The sequence below is a fragment of the Furipterus horrens genome, unplaced genomic scaffold, assembly GCF_987537825.1.
Source record: "Furipterus horrens unplaced genomic scaffold, mFurHor1.1.pri manual_scaffold_8, whole genome shotgun sequence".
Taxonomy (NCBI): Eukaryota; Metazoa; Chordata; class Mammalia; order Chiroptera; family Furipteridae; genus Furipterus; species Furipterus horrens.
In genome coordinates this window covers 28,825,525-28,842,659 of record NW_028327178.1, presented here as the reverse complement: position 1 = coordinate 28,842,659, position 17,135 = coordinate 28,825,525, and the positions used below count along the sequence as shown (strand labels likewise).

Below are 17,135 nucleotides of genomic sequence, written 5' to 3'. Positions count from 1 at the left end.
AGGAAACCAGGAAGGAGGTGTTTTTTTCTTGATGTTGTCTTGGGCTCTAAAGAAGAAAGAAGCTCATTACCTGTTTCTAAGCACAATTAGGAATTCCGTAGTCACAGGTGCCTCCAAAAGCCTCTAGAATAGGTGGTTCCCCTTCCTCACAGACTGCCTTTCATTTTGCAAGTTCAGCAGGACCTGTGGCACTGCAGAGACTGTGTTTGCTCGTTGACATCAAGAGGTGGGCTGATCAGACAGACCTACCACTCTCAGGAATTCACCAATGCCACCAAGTTCATGCTTCAGGGAGGGCAGAACATGACCCATAAGTAGCACTGTAGTGGGCCTGAGACCCTTATGAAAGCAGTAACTCTTTTGTGTGATCCACCTAAGCAAATACTATCAAATAATTTGTGCTGTGGCATGTCCATGAACTTGGTATAAATACTACAGGGCTTTGCTTGGTGTTGTCCCAAGTGGCTTTGAGGGTTCACTGTCCTCAGCAATACACAGTCTGGAGCCTCCTTATTGCTGGCATAGGCTAAGCATCCAAAAACTAATGTAAACTGAATCTGTAGAATGTGGTTTGCTCTTTTGGGAAATTGTGCTCCTAAAAATAAGCCTTCAGGTAAACCAGGGGGAAATAAATATGGAGAGTGTTTCAAAGGGCCAACCACTTTCAGAAAATGACTTCATGTGAGCTGTTCTTATTAAGGTCTCAACTTTCCCTCCCATGGCCAGAAATGATCACTAAATTGTTAATGAATGGACAAAATGAAGGGAGGGCAAGTCTGTGCTCTCTGTGTTCTGCCACAGAGTCACTTCCTACCAGACCCTCCAGGAGTTGCACACCTACAGTGCAGCATTCATCAGAGTGGCTGGGTATAAGGAAGAGAGACTTTGGGATGTGAATGGCCTGGCTCTAGAGCTTTGCAGTAGAATGGAATTAGGATGCTGCTTCCCAGCTCGAGAAAGAATTAGGAAGTGAGGCAGTGTGGAATAAAACTCAGGTTCATAGTCACGCTGAAGTAGCACCTAGCACAGGGACTTGTACACAGTTGGCTCAGGATTGTGTGTGTGTGTGTGTGTGTTATTTAGTTGGCTGAGTAAAACTTTTTTAATTTTAATCTATAGTGGTAATATGATCTGATATGTTATTAACTCAACTAAATGAGGGCAATAGCTACACAGTTTGGGTTCCATGGCGAGTTTCAGGATTCCCTTATAATTCTACACAAAATATGCCCTTTCTTGTGCGAAAAGTACTATATATTGAACCAGATTCTCAAAATAGCCCTTGAATCAAAATAGTGACCTATACTCTTTGTTAATATATTTTTCCAGGGTGAATGTTTTAATTTAAAAATTGTGGAAAATATTTAATTATTGAAATAACATATAAGAAATTCTGGATGCAGAATGTTCAGTCTATACTAGAACAGAGTATTTTTTCTATTTCTGACTTTAAACATTTTTGTCCCTATTTGTTATTTAAATATTAATGCCAGAATAGACATCCATGTCTTATTTTCTTTTCTTTTTCTTTCCTTTTTATTTTGGATGGGGATACCTGAGACTTCTAATTTTAAAATATGCTGTTCATTTAGCTATTCTAAATTATCATAGGCACATGATGGCCACTTAAGTGGGTGACATTTGGGTATTTTGGCATTTGTTCTTAGCTATTGTATTGCTTGTAAATGTTACTATGTTTAATAGTCTCTATTCTATTCAATTCTTTGCTGCCCGAAGTGATACTTGGTAAGTAGTTCAATAGTCCCCAGTGTACTTATAAAGATTTATAATCATATTATAAACAGTTATGAGACACAAAACTAGTTTAAAACTAATTCTGCCTTGAGCTGAACACTTTTCGGTTTACAAGAAAATGCCAGTTTTATAAAAATGTCTTCTGCGAAGATTTTGTCCAGGAAGAAAATCTTGCACTAGACCCCTGTGGCTGTATCTTGTGGAGTTATTTCTTTTTTATAAGACTAAATATACTTAAAATTCCCAATGGGACCTATTTATTAGGTAAAGTAACTTGCCATTTCATTATGGAGGCAATAAGAACTTTAATCCTTTTGAAAGTCAGCATTCAGTCCCAAGGTTAGCCATTCTGTGTCCCAAATTTAGCATTTTAGAATGAGCTTTAATTTGTTAAGCCACTTACTAATAAACTACAATTTTCAGCTTTACAGTGACCAGGATTAATAAACTAAATTTACCAGGCTAGTTAAAAAGCACTTTTTTCATTGCCTAGAAAGAGAGCAAGAAAGAAAAGAAAGTTCTTTTAAAAAGACAACAGAAAACCAGAAATGTTGGTCTAGTTGATTTGTTCCAACTTTTACAAAGCTACAATATAAGATATTTCATTCTGTTGACTGTTTTAAAATCTTAAATGCCTAACTTTTGAAATTCAGAGGAAATTTGTATAAAATTAGCATCCTTCTTGTGAAGTGAAGGTATTCTGTTCAAGGCAGAATTCATTTTAATTCTAGCCTCAAGTATCAAAGCTAGATCCTAGAGTAGCAATGCAAAATACGAAGATTGTTTTCAGAACTTTGGCTAATATGTCTAGAGTAGATGAAATAGTGAACCTGAAATTTTGACCTCATCTAACAAACAGTATGTCTTAACAAATTCTCAAAATACAGTTTAGCACCAGGTACTGGGAACCAAAATTTTAATGAGTTTTTGTATATAGTGCTGACATTTTAAAACCTGCATAGCATCATATTCATTCCCATTAAATAAACTGAGATAAACAAGTCTACCTTTTTCCTCAAATCTCTTTATTGTAGAACACAAACTAACTGGTTCCCTAAGATAAAAAAATTAGACCATTACAAATTGTGCTCTTGGTCAAGCCAACACCATAGACTATAGCCTACTGTAATTAATGTTTCATCTTCAAATAATGCTATACTCTCAAGCTCAAATATAGAATTACAGTGAAATCAAAATTTCTTCTGACTCAAAATGATGCCCTGCCTCATCCTTCATCTTTTGAACTGTCAATCCTATCTCAATTTACCATGGATTATCTTACCATGGACCTTAAAATAAGACTTAAAAGCTACTTGGCGATGAGATAGGGACCATAGCTCTATCATTTTACCTGAGCTAAGACATTAATGACGGGGCAGAAATGACAGGATGAAGTGACAAATAAAACAGGGGATGACAGACCTGATGCAGTTGCTGTGTAGGGTCATGGACAATTTTGAGGAATGTTAAACCTATTTTTTTTTCTCTCATCATATGAAAAAAAAAGGTGAAGTTTATGGGACACCTTGCACCATGGGCCCTATTATTTGGATCATCCAGATAACAGAAAGTCAGTAAATACTTGTGGTGCTTAATCGCATCTTCACTTACAACAAAGAACAAATGAAGTATATATGAGATGATTTTGTAGCAGGGTCCTTCCAGGCTAGACCTGTTGGGAAAGGGCCATTTTCGTGGGACACACAGAAAGAAGTTTCCAAAGCTCCAGAAATCCTTCTTTTGGCAAGAAGATGTAGATTCTGATCATTATCAATTTCAGAGCTTCTCTTTTGAGAAAGCAGCAAATGTAAGGAAGCCTCAAAACCCTCCCTTCCTTCAAGACTATGACTCAATGAAGGACCAAGGCTCCAAACTCATGGATCAACATCCTGTGGTGTCCAGAGATCTTCCTCACAATACCTACTTGGGATTTTGTGTTCTCAAAAAATGTAACTTTAGAACACTTAAAAATGTAATTGGAAAATGTAAAATTTTCTGTTGATCCTGAGTTACAATAGAACTCTGGTCTTCCCACCCCTCTCCCTCACAGATGGTAGATAGTTTTTAATCTGTGACTTTTACTTGTTTTAACTTTCCATCCACACTGTACTTTGTTTTAGGCCACCCAGACCTGTAACCAGCATGAATGACACCCTGTTCTCTCACTCTGTCCCCTCCTCAGGAAGTCCTTTTATTACCAGGAGGTAAGTTCCAATCCTATTATACAATAAGCCTTCTCTTTGGTAATGAACCTTGATTCTGTGGCAAGAAAAATATGCTAGTGTAACCCAAGAATGGAAGACTATTATTAGAAACTAGTTAAGTAAACATCTGTTACTATTTCCAATTTCATTCATTTGGATGCATTTAAAGAGGAATAGGATAGCTTTGGGGATTAAAGTCCTTTCTAGAAACTTGCATTTACAGTGCACCCATAGTAAGAATGTAGAATAAGTTTATATTTTACTAGTGACATACATGCATTTTCTTTCATTGAGAAAGTCACTTTCCTAATACTTAGAAAGGTCCATTTAAGCCAGGAAATTGGAATTTCAAGATGCAGTGGGGAATTATTATATACATTCTGAAACACCCCTGAATTTAAAGCTCTAGATAAAAAATTCTCTTTTTGGTGAACTCTGGAGTCCCTGAGGCTAGAGAATGAAGACCAAACTTGGAAATGCAGTGTCCACATAAGTAATTTCATGGATAATAACAAGGACTTAAACAAAAGGTGGATATGTGTCGTCTTTTCTAACAAAAGCCATTCCCATTGTGAGCAAAGAACAGATGAATCCCGTACTTCTTTTAGAGCTAATATTACAAATATGCAGGGTCAAGAGGTGCTCATTTGATCAAATATCACAAATAAAGCACCAGAGTATTATTTTATAAATACATGGAGAAGGCTCACAGGAAAGCAGAAACAAAGGTAAGGATCATTGGAGTGAGTAATTGAACATAAGATTTGCCAATGCCTTTCAGTAGGTAAAAACAACCACAGCCTCATGTTTTACCAAGTGAACGTAATCAGTCTTTTCCCTGAAGAGATTTCTGAGATACGGTTCCATGTAATGTCCTGGTACATTCTAGTGAGGATTTGAAGCTAGGGAGACTCGGAGTGCCACTGCTTTTTCTCTGCGTTCCTGTACTTGCCCGTCAGCAGGAAGCTGAGATGAAGATGTTCCCCATAACTGTAATGAGCGAAATAACCGGAATGTGGCAGGTCATGATGTTTCCTTCCTGTAAATTAAGCAAGTCTGTATTTAACAAGTGGAAATGAGGACACAATTGAACAGCAGAAGGTCCACAGTGAAATCTTGTGGTGTGGGCCCTCAGGGTGTTTCTCTTAGCGCTCCTTTTCAGAACCACCAGCAAATTCAACCATCTTTTCTAAAATAAAATCATAAACTGTAAAGTCTGTAAGAGACAGGGCCTGTGCATCTATCTAGAGAAGATCCTGCATGATGTTAAGAAAGATGTTGTGCATTTATTAGGCAGCTCTGCATTCTGCAAATGTCAAGCAGAGATAGACTCCATCCTTACTGAAGGTCATTTTATATCATTTCAGCTCGGACGGTGCTTATGGTGGATGCGTCTAGATGGATAACATGGCTTCCTCTACTCTAAAATATTCCTATAATCCTTTGAGCTGTTCTGATTCCTCCAGGGTGCATGGTACCTATTAAGCCAAAATATGATAATTTCCCTTTTTTTCCCATTTTCAGTCCTTTTGGAATGTTCCCTGTGAACCACAGACACATTGTTTAAGGTTTGCAGTTTGTCCTGTCACCTCGGAGATTGGCCTCTGGTTTCTGTTCTAAGGGTGCTGTTCAATAAAGCTGAACTTCCTTCCTCTCTGGGTGCGCCTTGCTCTGTCTATGGGAGGTCTTAAGGAGGTCTCCCTGTTTGACTCCCTCAGGTAACATTAGGGGATAAATGCAGCCAGCCCTGTGGCTGAGGAGCATTCGCTTATAAAGCTATATGTAAATCAGCTTGACCACTGCACATGGTCAGTATCCCAGCCCTGAGTCACTAATCATAGTGGTAGTTCCGTAGCTAGACTGCTAGTCGTTCTACTCCATCACTAAAATCCTCTTGCGGTATGTCTTAGAGGAGATAGAGGTCTTGTGGGGTTTCATGAGACTCCATTGAGAATTTCCAGCTTGAGCTGGACTTCTCAGCTCTTCAATCTCTTTTCCACTTATTTTATTGATCTCATGGGCTCATACCAGTATAAATGAGATGCATATCTATGAAGAGTACCAAGCTGGATTTTCTTCTTTTCTTCTTTGCAAGACCCAGATGGTGATTTCTTCGACTCCTGAATGAAAGAGCCTCTTGGAATGATCATTAGCACTAACTGGGTCAGGCCACAACAATGTCACAAGGCTGTATGATATTGTAGTAAAAGATTTGAGGACTTATATCTTTCTGTCCCACTGAGCCTGGGCCATGTTTTCCCCAAGGTAAAGCAGTCTGATTGCTATTGAAGTAACAATTCCAAAACAAATTTCATACTACTGATACTTGATTTCTATCACTTGATAATGCTAGTGGTGATCCACTGTTTATTTCTTGACTGTGTTCATACACTAAAATTGATGGAAATCCCTAACATCAGTGTAGGCATAAGTTAAAGTTCCTGTTCTTCCTATGATTGGAACTGAACCAAGTAAATGTAACCTAGAACACTGCCCTCACTCCTACTCCACACCAATGTCCCCTTTTAAAATTAGATAAAACCTAAAAAAAAAACCAAGAATGTGCTGATCTGGGTTAAGACAGTAGAGAAGTTTGCCATGAAGATATTTTATTTAGCCTGAGTTATCAGTCTTCTGTGACAGATTAGAAAGATAAAGCAGAATAAGGATGAACTGAAATCAGCACTCCAGAATTCTCATCATAAATTCCTGGCATTACTCACCTAGAGTTCTTTACAAGCATACCACTTTGATCTTCAAAGGGCACTAGGGTATATCTTTGAAGTCTTTTGACATCCTAGTAATCTGACTCACGCAGATTTACGAGTGTATAACTCTGGTTACCACCATCTGCTGCATCCTCTTTTCTTATATCCATTTCCAGTTACATACTTGATTTCACTTTTCCCTTTCTTAAAAGAAAAGAGGGAATTCTCAAAGGCATTCAACCTTAACCCTTTGAAGTCTTTGTGTGTGTGTGTTCAATATTGGTTAGCAATTAGGTAAAATGTGCATCAAATAACATAATTCATGGACTAATTCACCTCATTCATTTTCTTGATCATAACTTTATCTCTAAACCTAGATTGTTTTCTTATAAATGCATTAATTTAGAGGGAAAAAATAGCTGACTCAATAGAAATCTCTCATCACCACTGGAAAAAGAGCTCCAAGGACTATGTATAGTGGAGCAGCGACATTACATAAGCTTCTGAAAGATATCCCATCACTGTTGCAAATTATATTGCAAGCACTGACACAAAGCCAGGTCCAAACGGCCTTTTCTCCCCTTCACTGCCCAAGCTTCCAAGTATTTGCCATCTTTGTAGGTAGATATCATGCCTCCTTTGTAATATCTTAAGTATCTCACCAAAATCCTTGCCTAGGTTAAGTGAGAAAGTTAACTCATCTTTTCCTGTAAAATACATTTGTTTAATTATGGCTGTCTTCTTCATTAGTCACATCAAGGATGTTCTGAAAGTTTGTATAGCTAGATTCTTTTACCCCAGATATTAGAAATATCTCATAAAGTTTTCACAGATATTTCTATAGGTTTTTATAATAAAAACCACTCAGATAAAGAATCAGGGTGGCTACGATATATAGCATCTAATCAGATGTTATCACTCTTCCAAATATTAAAATTGCTTGAGTCATGGAATATGTTGAACACAACTTAATATGCTGTTTTCTAGTTTGTCGCAGTAACATTTGCTTAATTTCTTAATATTGTGTTAGGCTCAGTAGTGCGTATGGGGAAGGCACACCACACACCCCACATACTTCCCAAATCCTGAATCTTACCAGTGGAACAAAATTTGTGAGTTATCTTTGTTTATTAATGAGTTGGTCAGTGGTTGATTGGTTTGGGTTTTCAACCATAGGAAGGCTAATTACTATGTCTTTTTCAGTTATTTCAAACACTTTGCTTAACCAGAGATTCTTTGCCTAACAATCCAGATTATTAATCTGACTTAAAATGTTCCAACTAAATTTTAAGCATTTGTGTTTTGGTAATCGAAAGTGAATAGAAGTAAAATTGAGGTCCTGAATTCAGCCTTTGATCTGAAAATTGAAGTTTTTTTCATGGTTAATTTTTTCGAAGATTAAAGCCCATGTTTTTCAGTAAGAAAAGTAGATAAATTTATAAATCAACCTCATAAAACAGATGAACTTATACATCAACTACCCTGAGGATTTCTTTTAAGATTTTGTTCATTTATTTTTTTAGACAGAGGGAAAAGAGGGAGAAAGAGAAGAAGAAAAACGCTGATGTGTAAGAGAAACACGGATCAGTTCAACTGGGCACCTGGCCCACTACCCAGGCATGTGCCCTGACTGGGAATCAAACTGGTGACCTTTTGGTTTGCAGGCTGGCACTCAGCCCACTGAGCCACACCAGTCAGGACTACCCTGGGGATTTCTTTACTCTTTTCATACTTTCTGGGCATGTTGTCTTAAATTTTATGAAATTTGAAATAATCACTCTCTTCTGATATTTCTTTATTCCATGTAGTCCCAGAGCTCCATTAATATGCTAGATGTTTTCAAACTTAAAATAAGCCAGTCTTCACACTCAACTCTATCTGCTATACTAAAACATTAGTGCATAATTAAAACTGCTGTCACCTCTCTTCTTCACTTCAACAACTTTTATTCTCTTATTAGAGTAGCTTTAGTTATTGTCTGTGCATACTCTGTACCCAGCAAACTTTTCTAGAGGCTCTCTTGGTAAAAATGCAATTGATGTGGTTTGATGATATTTGGGGGAAACATAGCAAATGTAAAGAATCCAACATAAGGATTCTTAGTATTTCTTTCATGGTATCTGCTTAAAATGGTTTGACTTGCATGCCAGCTTGAATTGATGACAATTACCCCACTGAGACACAAAACTACTTTTTATGCTTGTTTGCTGATTTGCATGTGGCAGATATTTTATGTTGCAGATCAAAGATATTGAAAGTTAAAATAGGAATGGGAAGAGTGATTTTTCAAAATATTATCTCCTGACAAAACTGACTTGCGGTATATTTTCTATTATACCTAGACTATGTTAATTGCAGCAAGAAGCAACATTTTATTTACACTGGTAGTTACTTAATGAGGGAGCCAATTTTACAAGTTATTCTTCACAAGTCCAAACACAAGTTTATTAGTTATTTAAAATCAATAAAAATGAAAATATATGTTTTTAGTTTGTCATGGTTCAATATTATTTTCCTGTTAACCATTGTGATCATGATTATTGCACATAACATAATTTATTTCTATAATACTGTTGCTCTGTGAGACAGCATCGAAGACTTTCATTTAAATCCATTTATTTTCACATTCAATAAAAATATATATCTTTGAGCAGGGCTAAAATAATAATCGAACATAAACAGAGAGGGGTTTTTAAAAATATATTTCAGATTTAAGCAAAAACCCAGCGAGCTTTTATGTGCAGGTTTGTTATCTTAGAACATGCCAAAAAATGTTTGACTTAAGTAAAACTACTGGCGTCAGTTGTCAACCTGCAAAACTAAAGGGTGAATTTAAACAAATAAATATGAAATATTTTTAAATTTCTCCATCCTTCCAGAACTATTGTATCCATGTGTGTGTGTGTGTGTGTGTGTGTGCGCGCGCACGCGCGCGTATGAAAAATAATGTTGGCAAGAAGGGCATTTATCTTTATATATGCTATTTTCCAAAGGTCTAAAAAGGAATTGGTGAGAAAACAGAATTTTTTAGGAGAAAAAATAGTCTAAAGGAATATTTCTGTTCCTTTTTTTCTAGCAAAATACATAAACTTCAAAATTTACCTTGTTGTACCCTCCAGGGTGTGATTGTCACCATACTCAATGATGATACGTGTGCAAAGGGATGCACTTATACAATGGCAAGGGCCTGGTGGGAAATAAAATGACAACGATAAGAAAAAAGACACATATGCATACAATTTTAGAGACGGCAGCCTTTTTTTTCCTTGGGACTCAGATTAGAAAACATTTATCACCAATGGTCAAGGGGAGCCCCAAGTAGTTCCCAGTTTTGGAGCTTAAAAGGAAGAGGGCTGTTGATTTGAAGACAGGGCATATAGAAGACTCAGAAGCTTTTAGAACCAAATGTATGTGAAAGTACTCATTTCTTGGTAAGAACATAGGTTTCTGTGCCCCTGATCCCAAAGCCCACAATGAATTGGACGTACCACCTAAAGTCTAAGCAAACTGCCAAGCTACAAAATGAAAATTTAAAAATCTAAATTGTTTTATAAAATATGAGCATACATCACTTTGAAGAGATCATAGTTAACTACATGTTGTCACTATTTTCACAACAGCTCAGGAAGAAAATTTTTTTTCACTTTTCCCCCTTTCTTCAAGCTCCTTATGGGCAGCAAAAGAAATTCTGAAGATACTTCACATGAAAACAGTTTATAGACCCAAGTTTTAAGTGAAACCTGCTTCCTCATCAACTCTCTAAGTTCCTAATCCATTTCATTTTGAAAGAGTTGTTGTTGGTTTTTTTGTTTGTTTTGGTTTTGGTTTTGGTTTTTGTCATGCACTTGACTTCCTCTGTGCATGGCCACATTTTAGTCTTTCCAGATATAAGTCACAAGGAGCAGAATTTAAGGCTAGTTTTTGGAAGTACAGAAACTATGTGGACAGTGAGTACCAAAGCTCAGAAGTACTCCTGGCACTAGAAATTAAGAGCTGGAGCAAAACAAAATAAATGGTTGATTTCCACAAAGTCATAAATGCAGATAGCATCATCCCCATATTTTCCAAGAACTTATTCCCAAGAATTCATGTGTGAAGGGAAGGGAATATGAAAGGACTTAAACAAATACTGGCCAGGGCCAAGGCAAAGAAAATGACAACCAAAGGAGAAGAGGTGTGTATACAGGGAACATCTGCTCAGTCCTCTTGAAGGAGAAAAGGACTTGGGAAGCAGTAGAGAAAGAAGAGGAGAGACAGATAAATGGAGTAGAGAAGGAGACAGGGGTCCAAAGAGTTGGAAAGAAAAAAAGAATAAGGACACCAAAGTAAAATCTGGGCAACTGCTCCCTTTCTGCCCCTGGCCCCTGGCGCCTGCACCATAGTGACATCAGCAAGGCTCCTCCAGTGCTGGTGTTAGCCCATGGCCAAGTGGAGGGACAGCACTTCTGGGCTTTATTGACACGTCACCTTACTCTCATAAGGTTCACCAGAGTAATTTGTAGCAAAGACATCCTCTAATAGATCCTCCTGTATTTCTTTTCTCTACTGGTCTTTTCTTCTTGTGCATGCAATATTAGAAGTTGTACCCATGTCATTATAATTAAGCTTTTGATTTAGAAATTATCACCACAATTTCTTGGAGTCAAAGGGCAGAAAAGCACAACAAGACAGGGAAATAGTTTAATTTGGAGGGAAGAATTACTGATTTGTCACACAGTGTTTTGAATGGTTTTACAAGAATCGGAAATCAATTATATAGTAGGTACATCAATCTCAAGTGACAAAAAAGAAAGTTGGGGTTTGGTAATTGGGTAACCGGGAGACTGTAATTATTGGATAATGACCACGCTTTAGGAGACAAGGTTTGGAGTGCTATTTTGGTGAAATGATGGAAAAACACCAACTATGGCTGTTTGTTCCTGGTGGACAGGTTTCATAGCCTTAGCTGGCGGAGATCAGGATGCTGAAAAAATTTTCTTTTAGTTCATCAGGAAAGTAGATTCTCCTAGAACATTAATCATTTTGTTTTTAAAGTCAATTTTGTGTGCAGTTGTACTTTTTAAGTATAGTGATACTTTGTGTAACAGGGGACTCCTGAAAAGCTGAGTGATATCTGCCAGACAGCTGCTTTACAAATCAAAATTGATTTTAAACTTACCAGAAGCTTTCCTATTTAAGGAATCTTGTAGTATAGAACAAGAATTCCAATTACAATGTGTATAGTTCTAATATGATATTCATTTATAAATTTTTTTCGTATTTCATGGTCTGAAAGAGTGGTACTTTGTAGTAAAATCTTAAAGCTTGTAATTAAAGTTTTTAAAGTTTTAACTATTTTATAAGCCATATATAAAAATGACTTAGAACTTGAAAAGATGGGAAAGTTTGTGAAACATCATAATTTCATGCCCAGTAATTAAAAGTTTGTTACTCCAACAAGGTCAGACAGTTAATTTTGTATTCTCCATGAAGGGGGACAGGATAGTTTTAGGTACATCAGTGTTACAGGGCAGATTCTTAACCTAACAAAGGAGCAAACTCTCTTTAAGCACATCACAAGTACATTTGTAATACTAAAAATTAATACCATATTTCCCAAGGATGTAGGTGGATTTATGACAATAGATCATGGGTGACTTTGGCTTGGCCACACTTTATTGTTATTTATATTTCTATTTGTCCTTCAATAAACCTACATTTTAAACTTTTAAAGCTGTCATTTAAATTACTAAATAAAATGAGTGTTCCTCCTAATGAGTCTAAACATGGTAAGAATTTGCTATAATGATGGGATGGATTCTATGCACCAGTTATAGATACAAGGAATATGAATGTATGTTTATAAGGCTCCAAGGTTTATTTCTCAGTTTCTCTGAAATTTTTCTTTGCAGTTTGACAGCCCAGGTTAGGTGATTTGTGCCTGAAGTAGTAAAGCACTTCTAATAAGACCACAATCTCTAACTAGGTAATTTTCAAGTCTCTATTCAACACAGAAAGTTGGACAATATAAGAGAAGGCTAGAGAAATAAACTTCTAGACTTACATAGAGAGGCTGACAGGATTTAGTGAACCATTGAACTGAGTACATGATCATCTGTAATGAATGTTGAATGAATTTTCCTTATGTCTAGGTATAATGCAAGCTATTTGTTAAGCAAATGGCAGAGGTCAAATCTGGGATCATAGGGACTTGTGTAATTGTAATTGTGGTTCTCAGGCCAGGTTTCTACTCCTAGTTCATCTCTGTGGAAATCTGAAAACATCTTGAACATTTCAAAATAGTAAGAGAGCTGTCCAAGTGGAGCTTGGATCTAGACTTGGGCATTTCTGTTGCCAGTTCTATTCTTGAATACATTGCCGTGTTTATGTTCTTCTTGGCTTTCCCATCTTATTAACTAGCTCTCCTCCCAAGGACAGTGAAGTAGAGCAGAACAAACTGCTGGCTAGGGCTGCTCCAGCTTTTCTGAAGGGCAAAGGGTAAGTTAAAGCCAGAGTGTACTGGAATCCTGTATTAACTGAACTAAAAATGGAGATTTCTTTTGTCAACCGACATGCTTTGTGTTTGAAAGACTGTCTTTGATTTAGTAAAAGTAGCTCCATTATAACCCCATTAACAGCACCAAGTAGTTATTTTGAGTAGAAACGTCTGTGTTTTTATTCACTTTCCCTGCTTTCCTTTTCTTTCTTTCTTTCTTTCTTTTTTATTTCTTTTTTCTTTTTTTGTTAATGACTAAGCTTCAGATTTGATTTTCCAAAGGCTACTTGATCTTTGCTTGCAATGTGCTTAATGTACAGTTGAATTTCTTGGCCTTAGTAGTTTGAAGAATGCAAATCTGTTTTGTTATAAATTACTTTACCTAAATGGAAGTCTATATGTTTAAATTTAGTGAAATGCAATTGTGAATTTCATTGCTTGGATTTTGCTTGTTTTTCACAGAACAGCACTTATTTTTCCTTTATTTGCTTGGTTTTCCAAATGACGTTTTTTACCACAAATGCACTTCTATCTGCTCTGCTTATTTCATTTCACCTCTCCTAACACCCTTTCTTTCCCCCTGCCCTGTTTCAGGATACAGTACAGCCTCAGTGTGGCAGACAGGCTAGCAGATGAACATGTTCTCATCGGGTTGTATGTCAACATGCTCCGGAACAACCCATCATGGTTAGTGCAGGTTTAGCTGCTTGACGGTCCTTAGAGAGGGGAATAGTATCATCTCTTGACAAGCAGCCTCAGCAAGGGGCAAAGCCACTGGATGCCAGGGGTGTCATTAAGGCACTTTTTAACTAATACAATTAAAATATCTTTTGTAATGTTACCAATAGTTTGAATATTTCTCATTAATGTGCCATACAGTTCACATAGCTGAAGGGATAACTTGTGTAAACAGATACCATGATAAATATTAGCTTTCAGGTGGATGGAGGACTGTGGGTCCCAAAGCTGGTTCTTTGTTACAAGTGCTATGTCAAATTACCACACAATGGTGATGTAAGAACTTGTGTTATTCCCAGGGTGGCATGTCTCTGCTAATTTGGGTATGTCTCTGCTAATTTGGAGGACAATACTTCATTTACTTAAGAGAGAGGTGAAAAAGAGGAAAAGTTATGGGATGGGTTCATCCCCTGGAAATCATTCCCTTAACAATGATTGTCTTTCAACTTTTACTTACAAATGTTTCTGGGTAGCCCTTCTGATAAAGCCTGTTTTCCAGTCCCAGAATATGCAAAGCTTACTTTCAGATGTGTTAAAAATGTGGATTCAGATAGCCCTATATATTGGGATAAAGGCATTCATAAAGTTTTTCTCTTTTCTATTTTCATTGTAACATAGGAGATTCCTGCCATTGTTTAGTTACTCTGTTTTAATTATAAACGTGCATTTGCAATTTGAATGAAAATAAATGGACAGGCTATGAAAATTTCATATATTTCAGGCTAGTTTAGAGCACTGTTTTACAAACGTGTTTAGCAAACCAGTTCCTTAGAAATACTTCAGTTTTGTTTAATAACTATAATTTTCTCTGAACTAAGGACTCGTGGATTTTTTTTTCTTTTTTTGTAGTTATAACTATTAAATGAGCCACAGTGTTAAACTGTCTTTAAAATAGCTGGTCCCCTGATCACTATTATTTCACAGAAAGCATACCTCAAACACTTGGTGCTCATTGCCCTCACAGCTCGGTATTATTAACCACTTCTTTGTTTCTAGAACATTCATTCCTTGACTATTTCCAAAGTCCTTTCCTGTCTCTGCTTCTGATGCCTTAGAATTTATTTTTTTTTGGGGGGGGGGGGGTAATTAGTACATTGGATGATTTTAGGTGATCCACTGATGAACATTTAAAAGTTACATATTTATCTTTAATTTGTATTTTTTTAATATAACCAGCATACTAGTTCAATTTTATATTATTTCCCACTCATTGAGGAAATAAAAAGAGACTCTTCTGCTAAGTCCATCTCTTTGTTCAGATTTTCTTAAGCTTGTAGATCAAACAGTTCCTCTTCTCTCTCACATCTCAGCCTCTCCAAACTACAAGTGGAAAGAGTGATTGCTTTAATCTTATTCCAATGACTTTGTTCTGCAATGTGATATGGTGGCTGAAACAATAAAACTAAAAATACTGAATTACAAAAAAAAAAAAAAATTGAATGAGTAATCTTTAAAGAAGAGCACAGTCGATATAGATTTAATCATGTCTAAAGGCACTGATGTGATCTCACACCATGTTCTCTCCCCCATAATTCTAAGCATACTCTGGTTATTTCTATCACTTTTCTTTGACCTTTTCTTAATTAAAATTGTAACACAGAAATCTCCAAAGAGGAAGGCTCAGAGTTTGTTACTAGCAGCCCTCTTCCCTACTCAAGTGATTAATCACATTGACTTGATGGTCACTTAAGACCGTAAAACTGTCTCAGCAGAGACACCTTACATCTACTTGATGAAAGCTAGGTGTGATTTGTATTTTGAAAACAGAGCAGAATTTAGGGCTGATCAATGAAGCGGACTCCATTTTAATGGCTGCTGCCCTCCATAGTTCTCATAGCTTTATTCCTGTCCTTAAAAAATTTTACTTTATCTTTCAGATTTTGCATTTTTCCTTCTCTTTTCTTTCTGTTTAATTAGATCCTAACAATGCCCCACACCAGCCACAGTTAGATAAGTAATGTAGTAATCTCTCACCTCCTTTGTCATCATTATAGCTATAATTTTTACCATCATTCAGTTATGGTGAGATATATAATGGTAATAATCATAAGAGCTACCAGTTTTAAAGCCCTTGCCTCATGCTAAGCACTGTGTTAAAAGCTTTATTTACATAATATTACATAAGTTACATAATAATACACAAGTTACATAACTCTACATAAACATTTACATAGTGTATATTTACATAAATTAATTACATAATTATGCACTTAATTTCCCCTAGTCCTTAAAGCAAGCCTATAGAGTGAATACAATCATCTCCTTTTTATAGATAAGTACAGGTATCAATCATGAGAGTTACAAGACTCTCCCACAGTCACTTGGCTACTAAACAGTGGAGCAGAGAATGTGCCATTTGATTTCAAGCACATAACCACGAGGCTACATTGCCTCTTATAAAACCTACGTAAGTGTATGCACTCCAGCAGGCTTTTATGGACACGCCTCCACACTGCATTCACCATATATTTATTTCCTGAAATCGCATATCCCACTATATTACTTTATTGTATTTTAATAAATATTTTGAGCGCATCCTAGTAGTAGGAATGGCGGTAGTTAATTAACCCTTGGAGTGCCATGCGTAATTTGAAATTTGGATCAACATGAGAAAAAATTATATCAGTATATAACCTTAGGTACAAAAAAAAGAGAACAAAACATAAAATACGAATTATTCCATTATTATTTACATTCATAGCCATCAAAAAAAGAGTCACTGGGAGCAGCGCTGGCACTTTTGGGAAAATTTGTCAGCATCACTCACAGCAACATTGGCACTCAAAGGGTTAAGTTACAATTTATGTATTTAGTTCTATGTTCTATGCATTGTGATTTCTCATTTTGATTGTAAGCTTCAAAGAGGCAAGAATTTTGTCTTCAGTCTCTTGTACCTCATCACAACAGCCAGAATATGAATAAATTTTACATTTATGAAGAGCGTTAAACATTATAGAGCCCTTAGTTTGCTTGTCAAAGCCCTGTAAGTTTAGATAATATTACTTTCATTTCACTGATAAGAAAATGAAAGCTCCAAGACATTAAGCGACTTATCCAAGGTCACATGCTAGCAAGAGCTTGCACACAGGTCCTAATAGCTATTCTTGCTTAAACAGTTTGTTTTCATAATCATTCATATATATTCCTGATTAGCTCTGTGTGGGGGCCTCCTGCCCCATATCAACTGCTTAATACAAGGGGAAACTGACTCATTTGTAAATAGTCTGCTGCTAAATTAAAGAATCACTTATGTGT

The 17,135-nt window shown here is 36.5% G+C and overlaps 1 protein-coding gene across 2 annotated transcripts in view; it reads left to right on the top strand.

The window, feature by feature from the left end:
• DTNA (dystrobrevin alpha) overlaps positions 1 to 17,135 on the top strand; it is a 271,240-nt gene that overhangs the window by 203,678 nt on the left and 50,427 nt on the right. Inside the window, exons 11-13 of one of the 2 annotated variants that reach the window (XM_090285660.1) lie at positions 3,876 to 3,959; positions 13,067 to 13,144; positions 13,737 to 13,829. In XM_090285660.1, coding sequence (XP_090141786.1) covers positions 3,876 to 3,959; positions 13,067 to 13,144; positions 13,737 to 13,829 — 255 coding nt within the window. Of the gene's footprint in view, positions 1 to 3,875; positions 3,960 to 5,326; positions 5,595 to 13,066; positions 13,145 to 13,736; positions 13,830 to 17,135 lie in introns of those variants that run through there. The other variant, XM_090285659.1, reaches the window with a different exon arrangement.